This window comes from Psammomys obesus, unplaced genomic scaffold (assembly GCF_907164565.1).
Source record: "Psammomys obesus unplaced genomic scaffold, mPsaObe1.curated_primary_1811, whole genome shotgun sequence".
Classification (NCBI taxonomy): Eukaryota; Metazoa; Chordata; class Mammalia; order Rodentia; family Muridae; genus Psammomys; species Psammomys obesus.
The window spans coordinates 3,463,228-3,487,404 of record NW_026592481.1 but is presented as its reverse complement, the minus strand read 5'-3'; the positions used below and the strand labels follow the sequence as shown (position 1 = coordinate 3,487,404).

General features: G+C 37.9%; 1 protein-coding gene and 1 pseudogene across 1 annotated transcript in view; one reads left to right on the top strand and one right to left on the bottom strand.

Annotated features, from left to right (window-relative positions):
• Positions 1-24,177, bottom strand: part of Arhgap6 (Rho GTPase activating protein 6) — a 296,896-nt gene that overhangs the window by 97,231 nt on the left and 175,488 nt on the right. The window contains exon 2 of the mRNA XM_055613362.1: positions 3,555-3,714. Coding sequence (XP_055469337.1) covers positions 3,555-3,714 — 160 coding nt within the window. The remainder of the gene's footprint in view (positions 1-3,554; positions 3,715-24,177) is intronic.
• LOC129681449 (ras-related protein Rab-18-like) lies at positions 8,635-9,254 on the top strand (annotated as a pseudogene).

The following is a 24,177-nucleotide window of genomic DNA, read 5'->3' as shown; positions in this document are numbered from 1 at the left end:
AAACCCCATTCTAATATTAATTGAAGGGGACTTTGATTAACTAGAACAAAGGAATTTAAAGTAAAAATGAAGTGTTTTTGTTTTAGCTGTGCTTAACTGACAGGAAGCTTATTTAACATTCTAAATTTCTAGCTACTAACTCCAGATGGATCTTCAACTGCCCTGACACCCAGCATTATTGCTGGTGCATTAGATCCCTTCTTCTATTTTTTTTTTCACTTTCTCAGACACCTAAGACTGCTTCCTTATCTTTACTCCTAAATAAAACTGCATCTGACTTCATTGAACTGCAGAGGCAATATAAACGGAAATTCCATATGGTGTACTCCCATCTATTAACTCATCTGAACCTTTGCCCAAATAACCAATGTCTAGTCAATTATAGCTCTAGCCAAGGTAAAATTCTCTATCGTCATTCATTCTAGAGAATTATCTCAATGACTTTCCAACCCCTTGAGCTTCAATTCTTCTCTCTCTCTGATGAATTCTGAAGTTGTGGAGCATGCCTAGAGAGTACCTTTATCTGAGCCTAGGAATCCCTAGTTTCTAGAAATCAACGTACACAATCATCCCCATGTGACAGAAAGTGGAAATGTAAGTTTAAATGTTTTTATGTCCAATGTGTCTTCTATCTTATCAGAAATAGTATCGTTTCTTTAGGTTCTAGATTTTGGATGTGGTGTTTATTTTCATTGGGGAAAATTACTTGAGTGAATCTGACACTGTTTAGTACTTCTACTTGGGGATTTGCATGGGAAGTCAATGGCCACATCCACCCTATAGCTGCTATCATAGCATTTGGCACTGGTCACAAGTTCAAATGAGCTCAATGTTCCATATTTATAAATCACCTACTTCAAACAATATTCCTAGAAATTTTTGTCTAATCACTAACGTTTTACATCCAGTCACAACTTCTCTCTTGCATAAATAATAAAACTTATTTGTAAACCATTGATTCTCATTATGATAGAAAACATGAAAATATCCTGTATGGCCTGGAAATATTTGTAATAGCTCAATATCATGAAACATTCCTTGAGGGGGTTGGAGCAACATAGATTTAGAAAGAGCCTCTAGCAGACAAGTTTTATACTAGTTCTATTTGGTAATGGTTATTTATTTTAATGGCCTCTTCCAAGATCAGAAACAAAGAGACACATCCATTTAACTAGATTTTAAAGTAATGTTACAAAAAAAAAATCTCTTTACTGATAACTTATCCCATTGCATTAAATTCAAAGCCTTTTCATACTTATAATGCACTTCAGTATAAACTATATTTGCCAAAATTTCCACACTTTTGGGAATGCAAGGAATGCCTGTGCTCATGAAAAGGAGGCAGGCTTATTGGTGGTAGTTACATAGGGCACTTGTGAGCTAAGTGGCAGGAAGGTCAAGTTTCTCCTGCACCTTACCAAAGCAAGGCCAGGCGAGTCAGGAAAGCCTGACTGTAAGTGAAACCTGATAGACACCAGTAGAGTTTCTACAAGTGCAAGAGAACTTCTTATCTATTTTGAGGATATCTGTGTGTGGAATTCATGTGAAATGGAACGACAGAGAATGCGGATGGTGTAGCTGACTATAATTGTCATTGCAACTGGGTAATAAGAAAGCCAAAGGGACATGGCTTCTGTTACCGGCATACATATTCCACCTGTCTATAGCCACGCTCTATCTTGATTCTGAACTCCATCACAGTCCCCAACAGAGTACCACATTTCAGCATAAAGAAAAAGCAAAGCATAGCCTTGAGACTTGTTATCCGATGGCAAACTCAGTACTCAGAATTTTGTGCTACTCCTAGTTGAATCAAGAGCCAACTTTCCTGTGGCAAAGGTGAATTGCCTGAGTCTACATGACTAGTGTCGGAGTGTGTGTGTGGGGGCGTGATAAAATGAGTTCTTCAAGCCCAGCCTTTAAACTTCTAAACCACTACAACCAAATCTAAAAACACAACAAAAATTAAGTTCATCAATCGGCACGGTGAATGAAAGAATGTGAGCATATATTTGTGTTTAAGGTAAAGTGGCTTAGTCTTGGCTCTTGGGACCTGATAATAACTACTGAGAGAGGTTGTTATATGTTGTATTACAGGGGATTCATCAGTATTTCTGACTTGAACCCACTTGATGACAGTAGAACCTTCACCCAAAGGATGACAGCCAAAAGCATGGCCAGAAATTGGCAGATGTCCTCTGGGAGATAGGAGGCAAAATCACTTCTTTTTTTTTCTTCAGAACTACATTACACACATATATTGTAGTAGTTTTCTGTCAATGTGTGGCTACAACTAAATATTTGAGGTAAACAACTTAAAAGAAACAAATAAATATGGTTTGATAGCTTTCAACCAATGGTCACTTGGAGCCTGTTTCTGGGCCTGTTCTGAGGCAGCACAACCTAAGATCATGCTAAAGCAAAACTGCACAGTTCATGATGGCAAGGATTCAGACTGTCAGAGAGGAGACCTTGCGTGGGTCAGACTCAGTTTCCATATGCATGCTCTAATGACCTACTCCAGCTCCCCTAAGTACCATTCCCTGTAGATTTTACTAACTCTCAATATTTCATTCACTCATGAATTTTGTCAATGGGTTAACCTATTGATAAAGGTCAGAGCCCTTGGGATCCAGTGTCATCCCTAAAGGTCTACATCAGTAATATGGATAAAGTCTTCAACACAGGAACCTCTTAGGACCTTTAAGATAAAGTATAATACATATATATTCATGTACTTATTATCTGAAGAAAGTATTCATAACATGTCCACCTTTCAGAAACTTGCCTTCCCTCTTCTGTTTTTGTTTTTGTTTCTAGGCCATCAGCCAGAACTCTTTATGAGCACGTTTACTATAGTCTTCATAATAAATTATGGTTTTGCATTCTGCTTCGTTTGTTTTCTGCTTCATGCAATTATACAAACTGCCTTCACTGATGACAGTAATCATTCTGAGACAGACGTGTATGGGCTGAAAGAATTCAGTTGCCTCCTTCTCAGTTCTATAGGAATCAGGACCTCCATCAAAGCACCAGACAAGCAGGTGTGCCTGGGATCAAGCATTACAGTAGCAAATTATACCCAGGCACACCAGTAAAGACTGGCTACAAAAGGTGTTCATAGACATAAAATCCCAGATTCTCAGTTTGTATGAGATTAAATCTGCGATCTTAACAAATCTGACGCATTCTTATTAGATATTCATTTTTGAAATCAAGTTGAGACAGACCCAGTTTTTTCTTCCAACCCTTTAGATGACCTCTCTATAAGCTTTCTCGTTGGTTGATGGGAAGCCATGAAAACTTTTTAGATATACATGGGTTTCCTTTGTAAGACCTCCCAGTTAACCTTAAAAAAAAAGTTAGCTGCCATGTACACTGTCCTGCTTGGACATGTCTTTCAAAATGGACATAGATGCCAGCCATCCACTAAGACTCTCTAGTTTGCATTCTTTGTTAATGCCAGGCTTGAGAAGAATTTTCAGCCCATGGCTTTGGCAGAACAGGTGGTTGGCTGGCAGAGCCCCCACAAAATGGCAGAAACAGGGCCTTACCTTTGGGGATGGTGATCTGACAGCCCAGGTCACAGTCCTGCTGTAACTGATAAAAAGCCACTTCCTGCAGCCGTGCCCGCTCCAGCTCTGAGAGGCTCTGGATGGGGACTGACCTCAGGCGCACACTGCGGCCAGACATGCTGTTCCAAGTGAAGTCACCCTGTAGGCCAAGAGAAAAACATGAAGCATGACACAGTTCACCCATTTGTCACAAACTTCCTTCTCAGGCAGTAAGAGAGGCAAAAACTTTCATGTTTATGTTCCACAGCTGTTTCTGTATGCTCCAAGCAAAATTCTGTCTTAGTTCAGCATGATATTTTTTAGTTAACTTTTTTATAAATTACAATTTATTCAATTGGTATACCAGCTGTAGCCCCCTCCCTCATCTCCTCCCAATCTCGCCCTCCCTCCTTCATCTCTGTGTGTAGCCTTTTGTCCTGGAGCTCACTTTGTAGACCTGGCTGGCCTCAAACTCACAGATATCTGCCTGCCTCTGTCTCCTGAGTACTGGGAATAAAGACATGCACCATCACTCAGCTGAAGAAATTTGTTAAGAAATTCAAGGAGAGAAAAATTTTTACATAAAGAGATAAGAAGTGCAGAGATAATGAGCAGTAGGGCATGATGGTGCATATATGTGAGCTCAGCACTGGGGACACAGAGCCTAGAGGATCTTGAGTTTGAGGATACCCTGGGCAGCGTAGATCCTGTCACAAAAAGCTTAACACACACACACACACACACACACACACACACACACACACAAACAACAAACACAGGCAGGCAGGGGATCCAAACTAAGCATTTTGGTTCAAAGTTGAAAACATATTTTAATGAGCCTAACAAAATTGTCAATATATATGGAAAGAAAATAAATATGATTATATAAAATCCAAGGAAGACTTAATCCATGGTACCAATGCCTACTCATCAAATCTCATTAAAAAACCAAGACATAAACACAAAAGTCAATGCTAACACAAAATTACAAAATCATTCCCAGAAAGAGTACCCACGCCCACCATCACAGCCTAGAAGGTGCTCTGGTGTCTTCTCAATTCTCAAATGTGTGTTCAAGGACAGCATTTTTCTTTAGTGACTTCTTCTCTTTTAAATGGACGATTCATTCATTGTAGGGTTCTCGGAGCCCATTTTTGACCCTCTACTCTGAAGCCTGTATTTGATTTATCATTATAGCATACTTTTAAAGGATTGAAAATGTATATTTCAAATTTATTCGCTTTTATAAATGTAGGTACAATTAAATGTGACCCAATGGCTGAGTAGTATATGAGAGCATAAATAATAAAAAGCATATCTTACAGAGATTTGGGTGTGGGCTAATATCTTCTATAGCTTGCCATTTGACAATGACTGAAGAAATTTTGGTCAACCCCACTGAAGAAGAAGGAGGGGTGTGTGTGTGTGTGTGTGTGTGTGTGTGTGTGTGTGTATGTGTGTGTGTGTGATACCTGGAGGAAAGAGGATGGAAAAACTACAGATTATCTTATAATGCATGAAACATTTCCCCACAGTAAATGTCTATGCTGAGACTCACAAGTAAACATTAGGTGATACTTAGGGAATTTGTGGAAAAGTGGGAGGAAAGAGAAAAGGACCTGGAGGTAACAGGAGCTCCACAAGAAGACCAACAGAGCCAACTAACCAGGATCCTGAGGGACTTGCTGAAGCATCAACCAAGGACCATGCACAAACTGGACCAAGCCCCCCTACGAAGATGTAGCAGACTGGTACCTTAGGCTTCATGTATGTCCTCTAGTAAGTGAACTGGGGACTGCATCAGACAGTGACTCACTTGTCTGCATTTTGATTACTTCCCCCAGGCAGGCCTGGCATACCAGGCCACAAGGGAAGAGAACATGCTCAGTCCTTTTGCAACTTGCTGAGCTGGGCTGGATGAGAAAGGGAGCTCTCTTTTCCTAAGAAAAAGTTGGGGGAGCAGGAGGGAGGGATGGGAATCTCAGAGGGAAGAAGGGATGGGGCTACAACAAGGAAGTAAAGTGAATAAAAATAAGAGAAAAGAGGAAAAAAAACCAAAATGCTAATAGTTCAGACCCTGAGAGAACACACTGTGGTTAAACTCAAATTATAGAGAATCCCCTTAAAATGATTGTGTCAGCAAATCTTAACAATCATTTATACATTTTGTTTATCATCAGAGGCATGAGCTATGTATTTTATGCATATTATGTAGGAATCTGTATATTATACACATAAGCATAATCATAGGATTTGTTTTTGAACCAGCTTCAAGAAAAGCAAATGCCATAAACCAATTTATGAAAAACAAACAAAAGACTCAATAAAATAGAATTTTGATTAACTGGAAAGCAACTCAAACAGTATTAACTAGAGAGATTTCTTTTCCACCAGAAGAGTATGTATCTACACTTAGGCAAAAGAATCAAAAGGCAAACTCAAAATCCAATATCTATGTTTTATTCAGAAAGGTCCTTCTCTTGACCTTATCTCTGTGTTTTTACAAACAGACTTGACTTTCCCATGAAATAAAATTGATTAAAGTAATTTTGGGTTGAGCCTACACCACACTGTTTTCTTTTGAATTTGGGGTTGGTCTCTATTTGGAGTATCTCTTTAACCACACCCAGGAATAAACTGCACAGACCAAGAGGGCCAGGAAGGGATTGATGTAGGGAAGCACAAACTATTTTCTGTGGACCCACTAGGTCAGAATCATGGTGGGGAAAATTATCATTATCAAACATGCAAGTTTTTTGGCTTTAAGGCAGGCTTCAAAATTTTAGGTATCCAGCATCTGGTCTAATTATATGTGTACTTTTTAACAAGACTCTGAACATCTTTGAGTCTCAGCTTTCTCATCAGTACATGAGGAAAGAGGAAGAATTAACACTTAGGCATGTGTGGATCACACAAGACAATGCAAATGAATTTCTTGTGGAAGGCTTATTAACTCCTGACAGGCTATGAATAAGTGGTGATTTAAGTTGCAATTAATATTAATCACCACTCTAAATTCACATCTCCATCAGAAGCCTGACAGTTTTAGTGACACACAAAACTCTTAAGAAACGTGTGCTGAATTTTAGAATAAATAGTTCCACTACACTACGTGTTGGACTTGCTTTCTCTTTTTCTTTTCTTTTCTTTTCTTTCTTTTCTTTCTTTCTTTCTTTCTTTCTTTCTTTCTTTCTTTCTTTCTTTCTTTCTTTCTTTCTTTCTTTCTTTCTTTCTTTCTTTCTTTCTTTCTCTAGGTGCCAGTTGAATCACGGTTTCTTGAAGGTAAGAAGCACAAAGTAAGGAACTTAAGGACTAAAGAATGGTTTGTCATTTAGATCATATGTGTCACAAGTAAATATTTTCCCAGGGTTTTCTAAAGTGGCCAGTGTCATGTAATAATAATTAGTAAAGGCATGCTTCCCAGATAGTCAAGATACACTACTAAAGCATAGCATAAGTTGAAATACCAAAGCTCACAATCAACATTTCTGCCTTGATCTTTCAAACTCCAAAATAAATATGTGGCAATGACAGGAAACTTCCTCTTTTGTGAGATCCTGGGGAAAGCTGAGAGTGTCACACCCATGTCCTGACTCATCGGGGGGGGGGGTGTTCCTGTATGTACTCAACAGGAAACCATTTTCAATAGTCCTCTCGTGACTATTTATTCCTCAGCAAACTTTACTTTATCAGGATTTAATACCTCTCCTGTGTCATACACTTTAAAAAATCCATTGACTCTGACCTTTTCTCATTAAAAATTTCCATTTCATTTTGAGCATGAATGTCAGCAACTTAGAAACTGTTTATAGGAATGGTAGCCTACTTTGAACTCTTGCCTTCATACATTACTGTTACTTGAGGAGTGTTCAAATTCAAACATGCAAAAGCCTATCTTGTTTGTTCAACAAGTACTGAATGAGGGAATTCTATAGGCCAGAAACTCTTCAAGATACTTAAGACTCATTATTGAACAAAAGAGAAAGCAGATAAACACAGTCAATGACTGAGTAGCTCACAGGAAGTTACAAGATGATAAGCATTAGAAAAGCAGGATTACTTTGGGAGCTTTCTCTTTGTATCTCAGTTGTAGTAGCCCCCCCCTCCCCGCTTCTCCTCCCAATCCCACCCACCTCTCTTCCTATGCCCCTCTCCTAGTCTACTGATAGGGGAGGACCTCCTTTCCTTCTGTCTGAATCTAGCCTATCAAGTGTCATCAGGGCTGGCTGCATGATGACAGCCCCTGATCCCCTTACTAGGGTACCCACTTGGAAACTGAACAGCCTGTGAGTTTCATCTGAGCAGGGGTTCTATCTCCACACATGGTTCTTGGTTGCAGTATCAGTCTCTACAAGACCCCTGTGCCCATGTTTTTTTGGCCCTGTTGGTCTCCTTGTGGAGCTCCTGTCCCCTCCAGGTCTTTTTATCTCCCCCTTCTTCCATAATATTTCCTGCACTCTGCCCAAAGTTTGGCTATGAGTCTCAGCTTCTACTTATCTTGAAGTTTTATTCAAACAAAGCCATACTCACACCCTTGGGTACAGCCTATGGTCCTGTTCAAGCTTCATTGGTAAAGCTTTTACAACAGAAACTGCTTGGCCTACAGAGCTAAACAATTTTATCATTTGGCTGTTCCAGAATATATTTTCTGATCATTGCACCAGTTTAAAAGTACTAAACCACATTTATGTTTAGAATTAACCCTTTGGAGCAATATTTATTTTTAAAATCTCTAAGATAGTACTTCTTTGGAATATTTCCCAATAAGCCTATAAAGAAATCGTATAAGATGCCAAAAATTGAGATGTTAGAAATATAAATGGGAGAGTGAAATATAAGTAGTTTTCTAAGACCCTCAGGCTGATGAAATAGCTCAGCATGAAAAAAACATTTGTTTCCAAGGCTGAAGACCTGAGCTCAGTCTTTTTGAAACCACGTGGTATAAAGAGAGAACTAACTCTGCATGCCCTCTGACCTCGTTGGGCATGCCATGCCATGTACAAGAGCATATGTGTGCACGCAAATATAATTAAAATGTGAGAAAAGTTAAAATAAGGAGTCTGAGTAGAGTAAGTGCAGGATGGACAAGGATGTGCTGACCACTCTGAAGATCCACATCATTGGCGAGAGTGGGGTGGGCAAGTCCAGCCTGCTCCTGAGGTTCAGAGATGACACCTTTGATCCAGAACTTGCAGCAACAATAGGTGTTGACTTTAAAGTGAAAACTATTTCAGTGGATGAAAATAAGGCTAAGCTTACAACATGGGATATGGCTGGTCAAGAGAGGTTCAGAACTCTCAGCTATTACAGAGGTTCACAGGGAGTTATACTAGTTTATGATATCGCAAAAGAGACACATTTGTTAAACTGGATAATTGGTTAAACGAATTGGAAACATACCGTACAAAAAAAAAAAAAAGACATAGTAAACATGCTAGTTGGAAATAAAATTGATAAGGAAAATCGTGAATGTGATAGAAATGAAGGCCTGAAATTTGCACACAAGCATTCTATGTTGTTTGTAGAGGCAAGTGCAAAAACCTGTGATGGTATTCAGTGTCCTTTTGAGGAGCTTGTTGAAAAGATCATTCAGACACCTGGACTATGGGAAAGTAAGAGCCAGACAAAGGAGTCAAGCTGTCACACAGGGAAGAAAGCCACAGAGGAGGAGGCTGTGGTGGTTACTGCTCTGTGATATAAGCTTTGGGAAGTCCATCTCTTGCATATTTGATCAGATAATGACATCTTTCTACTACCAAGCTATGTCAATAGCAGATTCTTTATAGTTAGGTAAGGCAATGTTTCCAAATACAATTGCTTAAGATTGTTTCTTTTGGTAAAGTAACATGCCCAATTTAGCATTGCCTTATCTCCTGCATAAGTTGTTTTCCAAATCCTGTATCTGTCACTGGCTCCACAGGTAACATGTTGCAGCACATGCAAGAAATTGAGAGAGGATGGTAAAACCTTTGACTCTGAGATCTCCAACCACCTGGTGCCTGAGTCTTGCCTCAATCAGAATAATGATACTGCTCCCATTAATTGCAGAGCACTCCTTCCTGCTGCAGTTCGCACATTTCCCGCTGCTTCAGCATCATCAATCAGTCTGGAAATGAGCTGTGCTCATAAATCTCTATTGGCAAAAGCAGATTTTAGCAGCCACACACCTTACATGCTGATCATCCACTTTGCTTCCCAAATTACAAGCTATGTATGACAGAATAATATGTTTCATAATAATAATCTTCTGTAAAAGAAATAGGAGTCTAGATAAATAAAAAGGGTGCTTACCCATAAATTCAGTTCTCAAGTTTTTGCTGTCCTCTGTAATCTAACTAAACTTATCTTGGACTAGGAACTTGACTCTGCTCTTTAAAAATAAATAACTTTTTTGTTGAAAAATGAATCTTGAAACAGAGGATCTTATCAAGTGTGAGAGAAATGGCCCAGCTGTAACAGTGATGACTCCAGGATAAGTTTTGCTTCCAGATATATCTGCTAACCCTTGAATCTTAGAAAGAAAGAAAAAGGCAATCTTTTCACCAGACCAGTGAGAAGTTCCTGTCCCTTTTGAAAATAGGCAGGCTGTGACACTGAGTGAGTGAGATTAAGAAAAAAATGAGGAAGGGAGGAGGGTTGAAGAAAGAAACACAGACACACATTCAGAGAGAGGAGAGGGAAGAGGGGAGAGGGAAGAGAGGAGAGGAGAGGAGAGGAGAGGAAAGGAGAGAGGAGAGGAGAGGAGAGAAAGAATACATGCTGGGGAGAAAAAGGGAGGGTAAGACAAAAAGTGAAATAAAAATTAGATTTTTCGGCTTCATATTTTAATAAGACTATTTTGAAAATATATACTGGAATTAAGAAAGGATTCTACTTAAAAAATTCTTTGTCCATAGGGACCTACAAATAGTAATTAATTTGTTACTGCAAATTGTCCTTAGGAGGAATCCATCAAAGAATGTTGGGCGCCTCTAATAAACCCTTGAGAGCATGATAAAGCACAATAAAGTCCATAGGATGCTTTCTTGGCTGATAAATGCTTCTCGGTTGTTAAAACTGTATTTTAAAACTACAGATTTCTTCCACAAACACTAAAAACTAGAATAGATTTACTCTTCTTTATAAGAAAACATGACACATACTTCATTTTATTCTTTGTGAAAATAAAACTCTGAGAAGTTGTTCATTTTCTGAGCAGAAGGGGTGGAGTCCAAGTGAATGTACCCACTTGATTATGTTTAAGAGGGTGCAGGATCTGGTAGAGGTGCGATATAAAGTCCATGGGGGTCAGCCACAAAAATAAAAGATTAAAACATATTTTATACGTATAAGAATAATCACTTTAAAAGAGGCTATAAATTTAAAAGAGAACATAAAGGGGTACATGGGAGGGTTTGGAAAGAGGAATAAGAAGGAAGAAATTATATAATTATATTATAATCTCAAAAAGAGGAAAAAAATAAAAGAAAAAAACTATCCTTGCCACCCAGTATCTTCATCTCTGTGGATTCTATATGGCAATCAAACAAATACAATTGAAAAATACAGCTTTGTTTCCCTGTCAATATGAAGTTATAATTCTCTTACGGGTCTCAAGTGAATATGAACAAAATAATTGTTGTGGTTGTAATGGATAGAGCAATGAGTTCATGGAAAATCTTATAGGGATTCAGTATGATTTTGCAAAAACTCTGTGGGGCTAATCATGGAAGATACACATAGTCTGTGCTAGTGCTATTTATTTAGAATGAGAAAATAATTTAAAAACAGTAAAATGCCACATGGTATTTTATACTACAATGATTAAAGTTGAAATGAAAACCAGAGTAAAAGTTACCTGTTATTGTACATATATACATATTCATCAACCTGAAATCTCTAATGTTTAAAGTGCTTTCACCTCTGGCAGATAACTAATATGGTTCAAATAAAGCATCCATGGGCGTTAGAGCTATTTGATATTATTACTTCCCATAAGGCTAATAACCACATAATTTTATTTTTCATCATTATTAACTTTATGAATACATGACAATATTTAATGAAAATAATGTCAGGCATTGTCCTAAGTGTTTTAAGTCATTTACTTGTGGAAAAAATTCTAAGCAGTAAGCTAGTGACACCTTCACCTCCCCATTATAGACAAAAAAGAAACTCTGAGAATTAAGTAACCTGACCAAAGATTCACAACTCTTGAGTGTTGCTACTGTGATCCCAATCCTTACAGATCATAAAAATTAATCAGAATACACTCGCAGTCCATAATCATTAACCGTAGAAGCTGTTTTATAAGTGTTCAATAAAAAAGAGACCTGTGATTACTTAAGGCCAGGATGGCCCATTACTCTATTATTATTAATAAGTAATTAATGTATTTATTTTATGTGTATGAGTATTTGCATAAATGTATTTGTGTGCAGCACATTTATGTAGTGCCCATAAAGTCCAGAAAGGGGAACCTGATCCTCTTGAGCTGGAGCTACAGGCAGTTGTGAGCTCTTGTGCATGCTGAGAACTTAACGCAGATTATCTGCAAGAGTAGGAAGTGTTCTTAACCACTGAGCCATTTCCTCAGCTCCCACTATTCATCATCATCACCACATTATGCTGCTGCTGCTGCTGCTGCTGCTGCTGCTACTGTGAAAGAGTCTCATTATGTAGCCTTAGTTGCCCTTGAAGTCACTATATAGACTAGGCTGTCTTCAAACTCATAGACATCTACTTGCCCCTGACTCCCAAGTACTGGTGTTAAAAGCATGTAGTATCATTCCTGACCAATTATTATTATCTTTACTAGAGAAATTGTAAAAAAAAAAAAGGAGATTTATTCAGTATGGGTATGTTAGGAAGAGGGACAAAGATATCCAATCATATCCTCTTGTCAAGTACACTTTCATGGCCCCGACGAGAAGTTATTTTTAAATGTGTATATTGTCATTTCCGTGACTATGCCATGAGAAAGTGACTACTTCTTAAACTGAATAATTTCAACCTCAAGAAACAATGTCTTGAGAAATCAAAGTTTATAAGCAGAACCAAATCAAGCTTTCATAGGAAATACAGAAATGATGGGAAAGTTGGATACTTGGCATTCTTCGGAAAATCCATTTAAGCCAGAAAAACAGAGGGTAAAGATAAGGAACCATTTTTAAGATTTAAGTATCAGCCCTTTGAGTAGAACCAGTAAGAGGCCCAAAAATCCTCCAAACAGCTTTGGAACTAAAAATCAGGAAACAGGCAAAAGCTTCATATGCTGTGAAAACAACAGTCTTCTTTCAAACATTCAATTCTTCATCACCAATGGTGTCAAATAATAATTTATAGCCTCAAAATCCACACATTAGCATTAAAACTACATTCTAGGCTTTGCTTTCACTTATAAAACAAGTGATATTTTACACATATATGATAAAATACTGTAGAACCACTTTCTCAAGATTTTTGAGTGAATATGTGTCTGATTATAACATTCTTTGTCTTAAATTAAGTCTTGTATCATTCTAGCCAACATAATGTGTGTTGACTTAAATAGAATATAACCTGAGTGAGTTGTCCCAGAAGCAAAAAGACATGCATGGTATATACTCACTCATGTAAACATACAACATAGAATAAACCCACTAAAATCTGTACATCTAAACAAACTAAGCAAAAGAGAGGACCCTAACTAAAATGTTCAATCCCCATCCTGAAAGGCAAAGAGGATGGACATCAGAAGAAAAAGAAAATAGGAAACAACCTCGGAACCTGCTACAGAGGGCCTCTGAAAGCCAGAAGAAAACAGGAAACAACCTTGAAACCTGCCACAGAGGGCCTCTGAAAGCTTCTGCAGTATATAGACTGTCAAAGCAGATGCTGAGCCTGATGGCCAACTGATGGGCAGAGGGAATGAAATTTTATGTAAGAAGTGGGAAATAGTAAGAGCTGGAGGGGATGGGAACTCCACAAGGAGAGCAACAGAACAAGATAATTTGAACACAGGGAACTTCCCAGAGACTCATACTCCAATCAAGGACTATTCGTGGAGATGACCTGGAACCCCTGCACAGGTGTAGCCCATGGCAGTTCAGTGTCCAAGTGGGTTACATAGCAATGGGAAGAGGGACTGCCTCTGACATAATCTGATTGGCCTGCTCGTTGATCACTTCCCCCTGAGGGGGGAGCAGCCTTACCAGGCCACGGTAGAGGACAATGCAGCCAATTTTGATGAGAACTGATAGACTAAGATCAGAAAGGAGAGGAGAACCTCCCCTATCAGTGGACTTGGGGAGTGGCATGCATGCAGAAAGGGGAGGGAGGGTGGGATCGGGAGGGGAGGAGGGAGGGGCTTATGGGGGGATACAAAATGAATAAATTGTAATTAATAAAAAATTAAAAAAAAGAATATAACCAAATAGTAACTACATAATAGTGAGTAATCATGATGGTGGATATTAACCAAACATACATTATGTGCTGAGCAATTTAATGTAGCTCACATATTCCCTTACTCACACAATTCCCTGTGACAGAAGAGGTCATACAAAGTCTACAATGAGGAAAAGAGACTGGCTGATCACAGTCTATAGCCTCTAATGCATGGCATTCCATTAGACTCAACTTCCCAATGTCTCTTGCTCTTAATGTTTAGTCATATGAGTGGACTCTAGCCAGTGGAAGGTTAGAAGAAGTGGTAAGTTTTATATTTAGTCCTGCTCCATAAAAATCTTGGCAGAATGGCAAGGTTTGGGCTACACCTCACAGTATTTGTGCTTACTGTATTCCTTTGCCCTTTAGTTCTGGTTGGCTTTGAGACTTTTTTTAAGAACTTGGATATGGCAGGAGGTGGTGTTATGACAAATCTGAGCCTAAAACATAACAATTCCCAACAACTACTTCTTTCATAGAGCCCCTGAGTCCTCATAACATAAATCTAACTACTGTGTTAAAGAGATTGTCTATGAAAGAGCCATGAAGAGACCACTTGGAAAACAGCAAATGCTTGCTTGTCTCAATGTCTCAAACAAACCCACCTGTAATCTCTCAGATGAATGAAGTATGCCAAGTGGACACTGTCAATTTCAGAATTACCTAGTTGAACTCATCCCATGTCAGCAAACCAATGATGATTACTTTAACTCACTAAGTTTTGGAGTGGTTTGTTTGTTGCACATTCCTACATAACCAAATAAACAATCTCTTGTGTTAAAAATGGTAGATATCTGTGTCTTTAAATATTGTTGTCCAACCAGTCTTGATTACCTTCAGAACTGGAATGAGGAATAACTTTTCAATGAGAGATATGGATAGTTATTTTATTGAACTACTACTACCCATACCTTTGTTTGTCCTCATAAATAACAGGTTTCACTAATATGAAACTTCAGGCCCCATTGATCTCCTTCATGGAACTATGGCGAACACCTTCTCTTTTCATGTTTCTTGGAATGAGAGAAAGGTTACTAAGTGGGTAGTAAAATGAAAACTGATCTTTATGAACTGATTATAGAGCATGTGAAAAGTCCTTCAATGATACAGCAGACAAATGTATTTTGGCATCCTTCAAGCTTTAAATAATATAAGCTCAGTTATTAGAAATATATTTTTTTATTTTTTAGAAATAGAACTGAGTCCTAAGATGGTATGGTGGAATTTAATGTAGGTCACAACCATTATTGTTAGATCTTTTGTTGGTCTGCTTAACCTCTTTTGACAGGCAGCACTGAGTTACCACTTAGATCTGAAATAATAAGACTATTCCTAAAACTGAAAATTGTGAATGATATTTCCAAATATCTATTCATTTAAAGAGCTCAGTGCAAATGTGGCATCTTCTAGGTTAATATTTTGGATTGCTGAGACTGTCCAGAGGCTTTGTGATCAGCAAAATGACAAGAAGATCCTATTTTCTCACATTGCTGGCAATTGCTTCTTGAACTATACCTGCTCATTCTCTCTGCATACTAGGCACCCTGAGCTTGATTGTATTTCTGGTATACTCCTGTGACTCTGGTGATGTATCTACAGGAACAATAGTGGTTATGTGTTTCAGACTTAAAATATGCCATTAAAGTAAACAATTAGGTGGCTGAAATACTAGTCAATACCATGAATCTGAAAGTGAAAACAACAATAACAAAACACAAACATTTAGTAACTGTTTACCAACTACATGAATATTCACTGATTAAAAAGGCAGACTGAGGGGGTAATTTCCTCATAATACTATTTGTTAGTCTGTTTTTTCAAATAAATTGGTATCCTAGAAAGTCAGAGTGTCTTGTTATATTGCATCATTTGAAAAAGAATAATACATAACCTACTAATTTTTAGTCAAAGGCTAAGAGTTAACTTATTGAAACCTTTTTTTTTTTGGCAAAGCAAATGAATAATTTTTTCTACCTAATTTTTTCTTTATTTTTTATTAATTTCAGATTATTTTGTGTCACAGCTGCAGCCCCTCCCTGATTCCCTCCCAATCCCACTTTCCCTCCCTGATCTTTTCCCATGCCCCTCTCTAAGTCCACTGATAGGGGAGGTCCTCCTCCCCTTCCCTCTGACCCTAGCCTATCAGGTTTCATCAAGACTGAGTGCATTGCATCCAGCTGTGGCCTGGTAAGGCTGCTCCCCCTCAGAAGGTGATGATCAAAGAGCCAGCCACTGAGTTCATGTCAGAGACAGTCCTTATTTCTCTTACAAGGGAATCTACTTAGAGACTGAGCTGCCATGGGCTACATCAGTGCAGAGACTCTAGGTTATCTCCATGAATGGTCCTTGGTTGGAGTATCAGTCTCAGAAAAGACCCCTGTGCCCCAATTTTTTGATTTTGTTGCTCTCAATGTGGATCTCCTGTCCTCTCCAGGTCTTACTCTCTTCCCCTTCCTCCATTCCTCAGTTGAGAGACATATGGGTTGTTTCCAGATACTGGCTATTGCAAATAAAGCTGCTATGAACATGGTTGAGCAAATGTCCTTGTTGTATACTTGATTATATTTTGGATGTATACCTAGGAATGCTATAGCTAGATCTTGACTTAGCACTATTCCTCACTGTCTGAGAAAGTGCCAGATTTATTTCTAAAGTGGTTGTATAAGTTTACATTCCCACCAGCAGTGGAGGATGGTTCTACTTTCTCCACATCCTTACCAACATGTGCTGTTACTTGAGTTTTTGATCTTCGCTATTCTTATGTGCATTAGGTGAAATCTCAGGGTCTTTTTGATTTGCATTTCCCTGACAACTAAGGACATCGAGCATTTCTTTAAGTGTTTTTCAGCCATTTAATATTCTTCTATTGAGAATTCTCTGTTTAGCTCTGCACCCCATTTTTTAATTGATTCACTTGATTTGTTGCTATTTAACTTCTTGAGTTCTATATATATTCTAGATATTACCTCTCTGTCAGATACAGATTTGGTGAATATCCTTTCCCAGTCTGTAGGCTGTCATTTTGTTCTAATGACAGTGTCCTTTGCTTTACAGAAGCCACTAATAACAGAAAGTACCTTGGGGTGACTCTAAGGAAGCAAGTGAGAGACCTGTTTAAAAAAAAAAAAAAAAAAAAAAAACTTCATGTCTCCAAAGAAAGAAATTTAAGAATACATCAGAGGATGGAAAGATCTCCCAAGTTCATGGATAGGTAGGAATAATATAGGGAAAATGGCCATCCTGCCAAAAGCAATATACAGATTCAATGCAATTCCCATCAAAATACCAGCAAAATTCTTTGCAGATCTTGAAAGAACTATTCTCAACTTCATATGGAAAAACAAAAAAAGCCAGAATTGCTAAAACAATCCTGTATAACTAGAGATCATCTAGAGGTATCTCCTTCCATGATATCAAGTGATACTACAGAGCAATAGTAATAAAAACTGCATGGTACTGGCATAGAAACAGACTGGAGGATCAATGGAATCAAATAGAAGACCAGGGAATTATCCCACACAACTATGGATACTTGATTTTTGACAAAGAAGCCAAAATCGTACAATGGAAAAAAAGCATCTTCAACAAATGATGCTGGTCTAACTGGTTGTCTACATGTAGAAAAATGCAAATAGATCCATACTTATTACCCTGCACAAAACTAAAGTCCGCGTGGATCAAAGACCTCAACATAAAATCAGACACACTAAACCTGTTAAAAGAAAATTGGGAAGAGCCTTGACCTCATTGGCACAGGAGACAACTTCCTGAACAGAACACCAACAGCACAGGCTCTAAGAGCAACAATCAATAAATGGGACTTAATAAAACTGAAAAACTTCTGTAAAGCAAATGAACAATTATATAAAAATATAATGCAGCTATCTTTCTAAACTGCAGAGCAGTCTAGCTTTAAAAAAAAAAAACTTTACCTGTTTATTTTTACTTGATGGGCGCTTAGTCTGCTTGTATGCCTGTGTACCATGTGTGTGTCTAGTGTCCACAGAGGACAAAAGAGAGCATTAGATCCCCTAGATATCCCCTAGAAAGAGATGGTTGTGAACTATCATGTGGGTTTTGGGAATGGAACACAGGCTCTTTAGATGGTCTTAACTACTAAGACATCTCTTTAAGCCCAAAGTATAGATTCAAGAATGGAAATTACCTAGAACCCCTGCACAGATGTAGTCCATGGCAGTTCAGTGTTCAAGTGGGTTTCCGAGTAATGGGAACAGGGACTGACTCTGACATGAACTCAGTGTCTGGCTCCTTCATCACCTCCCCCTGAGTGGGGGAGCAGCCTCACCAGGCCACAATGCAGCCAGTCCTGATGAGACCTGATAGGATAGGATCAGAGAGAAGGGGAGGTGGACCTCCACTATCAGTGGACTTGGGGAGGGACATGGAAAGAGATGGGAGAGGGAAGGTAGTATTGGGAGGGGATGAGGGATGGTGCTACAACAGGTATAAAAAGTGAATAAAATGTTATTAATAAAGAATAAATAAGTTAAAAAAATTTTCTCAAAAGAACTCCCTAAAGCAAAAATTAGTTAACCTAGAAATGGTGACCCATTTTCAGAAAAAAATAAGAAATTCACATTTTATCTTATATACCTGAGAGGGTATGTTTAAATAAGGTCATTGCCTTTTGGTTCTCACAGAGAAACTTGAATATGATATCACTCTTTCACAGTTTCTCTTTCTGACCTCTACTTCCATAATGAAGACAGCTAGACTATAAGATTGGATGCAACAGGTTTTTTGTGATAATGATGCCCAATTAAGGAAGACACATTATGAGTATGATATCACATAAACTCTCCACAGGGCCAGAGCACTTATGCCAATATAGGCAGTTTCATTTCTCACTGAGCAAAGAATAAATTTGGGCAAAGACTAAGAAATACAAGAATTTTGAAATTATGTTATTTCAAACTGAAGAACCCAATCCCAAAGCAGATATTTATAAATCAGCATGCAATTAAACAAACTCTGAGCATAGATGCACATTATATCTGGGAGATTAAGCCTTGTCCTGAAAATTCTCAATCAAAACAAAATAGGCTAAAACAGAACAAAACAAAAACCTTCAGAAGGGATGATTTTCCAGCCTTTCTTTTCAGTGCTACTTTCGACTCTATTTTGCTTCATCAACTTCCCTTACTGCTTTGTAAAATACCTCCCCTGAATAGATTTTTCCTGTAATAAGAAGTAAACCATTTCTTCAAAATTGTGGAATATTTAATGAACATGATCCATTAACAAGTTAATTACAAGTATCTTCGGAAATATGAACACCTACTAGTTCTGATTTGTTGGCTAATATGTGCTGGGCAATTAGTCTCTTAGTCCCAGTTTAAGATCATTTATCTTATTAAGCACTCTTAATAATTAATTCATTACTAGCACAAACCATAACACTTTATTTGAAGTAAGAAAAGACAACCTATGCATTTTCAGTCAAGACTAACAATTAATTTATCTAAACTTCATTTGTAGAGAGCAATTGACTAAGAAAGCTTAATTATCAATTAAATTAATTCTTTGACAGTTCCAGAGATGTACATAATACATGCATTACTTTTTTTCTTCCCATTTTTTAATTTTTTTCTGCCTCCCACCTCTGTCAATGCCCTTCTCCTTTTTATCTGTTCCTTTCTTAAGTCATGACTTTTCATTTTCTTGTGTGATCCATTTGCCCTAACCAAGGCCATCTGTGTGAAGATTGGATTGGAAATATCCATTGGAACCTATTGTGGTATACTCCCTCTCTCCCTGAATCTATGAGACAAAAATAATTCATCAGTGAAGGGTAGGGCCTGTTGAGATCATCCTTCATAATACCTGGTTGTTGATGGTCCTAATTTTGTGTAAGAGCAGTACAGTCACTCACAGTTATTACTAGCTCATGATTGCAATGTCTATATTTTGCCTCAAAATAACCTTTTACAGACAGCCTCCCTTTTGTCAGGCTCAAGTCTATATTTCTGCACCCAGTCTTCCAGCATATTGTAGTCTAAATAGGCCTTTCTACATTTATGGAAATATTGGTTTTACCTATTATCTGACAAGGTGATCACTGGCCACTCATGGCTGAGTGCATTTGAGATGTGGCCAGTACAAATGATTAAATATAAAATTTCATATAAACTTAATTGTTTTTTGATCCAACTATCTACAAGTAGCTTGAAGCTATTGTGTTGGACAACAGAGATATAGTTCAAATCAACCAGACTCCTCGCAGTTGGGAATCAGTCAATAATAGGTATACAAAGTTCTCCTCTAGTGGCCCATCCAAGTTCACAACCACTTGGGGACTCAATGATTCTACTGAGGGAAGTGAATTCCTTAAAAATGTTTTAAGGAGGTATAACTTTCCCCCCCACCCCGATTTCATCAAACATTTGCTCTGAACTTTGGCTTCTCTATGTCCAGCCTCTACTACTAGCTTCTTGCACCCTTCCACTCTCATGAGATGCATGAGTGCATTCACTGACTGATCTTGGCAAATTTCTCCCATGCTGAAAGAATTGTATGACTGACCCCACTTTGAACTTAAAAGCCAGATATTCTTATATCTCCTCCACAGGCAAAAGAAATAATCTAATAACACTAATGATTAAGACAAGTCTCTAAACTTACATACTCTTAACTTAAAATTCTCTTTCACATATACAGGATAGCTCCAGATGCCTTGAGATGGAGACCATTTCTAATGGTATCAGTTAAGCACCTGCCAATCTGCTCCTTTTAATTCTTTTCTTTTTTTTTCATAAAATATTTTTTTTAATTTTTTAAAAATTGTTTATTAATTACACTTTATTCACTTTGTATCCCCCCTGTGGTTCCCTCCCTCCTTGGTACTATACCATTGGGTGTACTCCAGCACTCATCTGTCCCTTCTGTAGTTGAGACTTGAATATGGAACTAATCTGTAGAACTGAAAGTTCATGGAGGACTCTGAGACCCCAGTGCTCAGCTTTGAATTCCAACTCCATCTTTTCTGATTCACCAACCATTCTAAGGGTCAGTTACTTGATATGTAAAATGGAAATAAAACAGAAAAATACACAGATTTTTATGTCTCTCTCACACACATGCAAATGAATGAATAAGCAAATAAATGTAATCTTAAAATTAAAAAATAGTAAGAGTCAGAATCTAGAAATAAGCAAATATTTAAGCATCTAATATTTTATTAAACCATTGGTAATTACAATTGTTGCCACCTAACATGTCCCCACGATCACTACTATTTGTGCATATGTACATTCTCTACAGTGATGTTTGCTGCTTTTTCTCTTGTTAAAAACTCATCTATGGGTACATTTTTTTTCATGTAAGGAACTATAGCATGACAAGCTATTAGCACCATGAGAGTTTAAAAACAGCACAGCTATTCATAGTACACAGTGAGGACTGCTCATCAGTGACTCACAGCAAGGATAAAATAAATGGAGGCCTGTGCGTGTTCCCAGGGGTTTGAGATTTCTGGGGGAATAACAAACATAATGTGAACACAACATATCCCTAGCCATTACTTTGCTCTCACAGCTTTAATCACAAATCTATTTGACTAGGTGAAGTCTATTAACATTCACTTTTTATACATATGAAGAAACTGAGGCAAAGGAAGATAAAGAAACTTGTCCCCTGACAGATTGCATGAGGCTTGGATAAGGTTCAAATGCAGAGATCTCATGCCACTCTTCTGTGCTGCCTTTCCATGTTTTTTCTCTACTACTCAAAACCGTTCTTCAGAATGACTAGAATTGTGAGGGCACCTTTATACTTACCTTTAAGTTTCTCTCCTTTGGTTTTCTTGTAAAATCAATTTCTAAAGTTTGTGACTTACCTATATCCAAAATATTTCTAACCCATACACTAAGGCAGTCCTTGAATTTGGGGTGACAACTGTATCCTAGGTTAGTAAACTATAACCCTGGTCATATTCCACCCAAAGTTTGATTGTTTGTAAATAAAGTTTTATTGAGATGCAAACATACTCATTCCTGTCTACATTGCCTGTGACTGTTTTCCTAATATAATGGCAGTGTCAGTTCACAATAAAGCCTCTATGACTTGCAAAACTTTTGCTGACATTTTACTGAAAAACAATCTGAAAATAACCATACATATGACAGAAAATATAATGCATATTGCACAGAGTGTTTTACTATAAAAGCAAAAGAAACTTATCTTTAAAACACCTATGCACATATAAGCAGAAGGGCTCATAACATTACAGACCTGTGTATTTCATGTAGAGTGCTCATTAGGAATCATCAGCTTGCATAAGTGGCCACCCATGTTGGAGTGAGCTTTTCAGTGATGTATCTATCAATGCTACTATAAGTTACAACACTAAACTGAGTGGTTCACCATGCTTGACTTGGGAAGAATAATTTCATTAGTATATTGTCAGTGCTTTATCTCAGTTAAACGTATATATACTCATGTCTCTAAAGGAAAATTCATATGATATTCTTATATAGGAGCATTACAAATGAAACAACAGAACAGAGCAGCAAATAAACAAGCAAACAATACCTTCTACAGTGCAATGCTATAAGGAATGAGCTAAAACATGGCCATGGAATAGCACTTCCTCGAGATCCAGCTATACCACTCCTAGGCATATATCCAAAATATGCTCAAGTACACAAAAAGGATATTTGTTCAACCATGTTCATAGCAGCTTTATTCGTAATAGCCAGAACCTGGAAACAACTCAGATGTCTTTCAGTTGAGGAATGGATACAGAAATTGTGGTACTTTTACACAATATAATACTACTTAGCAATTAAAAACAAGAAAATCATGAAATTTGAAAGCAAATGGTGAGATCTAGAAATCATTATGAATGAGGTATCCCAGAAGCAGAAAGACACACATGGTATATACTCACTTATAAGTGGGTACTAGACTTATAAGATAGGATAAACATACTAAAATTTGTATATCCAAAGAAGCTAAACAAAAAGGAGGACCCGGGGTAAGAGGATTAATCCTCACTTAGAAAGAAAAAGGAGGTGGACATAGGAAGGAGAAAACAAGAAACAGGACCAGAGCCTACCACAGAGGGCCTCTGAAAGACTCAACCTACCAGGGTATCAAAGCAGATGATGAGACTCATAACCAAACTTTGGGCAGAGTGCAGGGAATCATATGAAAGAACAGGTAGTTAGTAAGACCTGGACAGTACAGGAGCTCCACAAGGAGAGCAACAGAACAAAAATATCTGGGCTCATGGGTATTTCCTGAGACTGATACTCCAACCAAGGTACATTCATGGATATAACCTAGAACCCCTGCTCAGATGTAGCCTATGGCAGCTCAGTATCCAAGTGGGTTTCCTAGTAAGGGGAACAGGGACTGTCACTGACATGAACTCAGTGCCTGGCTCTTTGACTAACCCTCCTCCCCAAGGGAGGTGTAGCCTTGTCAGGCTGCAGCCAGTCCTGGTGAGACCTGATAAGCTAGGGTCAGATGGAAAGGAAGGTGGACCTCCCTATCAGTGGACTTGGAGAGGGGCATGGGAGGAGATAAGGGAGAGAGGGTGGGATTAAGAAGGAATGAGGGAAGGGTTACAGCTGGGATACAAAGCAAATAAAATCTAATTAATATAAAAAAATAAAAATTAAAAAAGTCATGGCCATGGGAAATCCATTTTGTGTTAAAGAAAGTAAACTTGGTATTTGAAGATCTCGAGTAACCTAGACACTTGACATATATAGGAAATAACATGAGATTTCAAACTTAGGGAGGGAAGTATAGGGTTGGGGATGTTTAAATGTTAACTGTTTTCCAAGCAAACTCTAACATCACAGATATCACTTCCTTTGTAAACATCACACTCACTCTATCTCTCACATTTCAGCTATTTGCTCGACTCTTTTTAAACACTGCAAAGCTATTTGACTCTTCCAATTTGTGCCTTATCTATCTCCCCAGAATGTAGATTTGCAAGGCCAGAAAAAAATGCGCAGAAAATAATAGCTTTTATATTTTGTGTGTTTGCATATTTGTTGGTTGAAAGGTAATTTGGAGGAGAGCAGCAATTCTACATCTACACAGAAAGCTATTTGTTCCTGTTACATGGAAAGAAGACCAGCAGAGAATATTTATATTGGGGACATTTGTTTTAAAGTAGCTAAAACCATTTCAGTAAAAAAAAAAAAAAAAAAAAAAAAAAAAAAAAAAAAAAAAAAAAAAA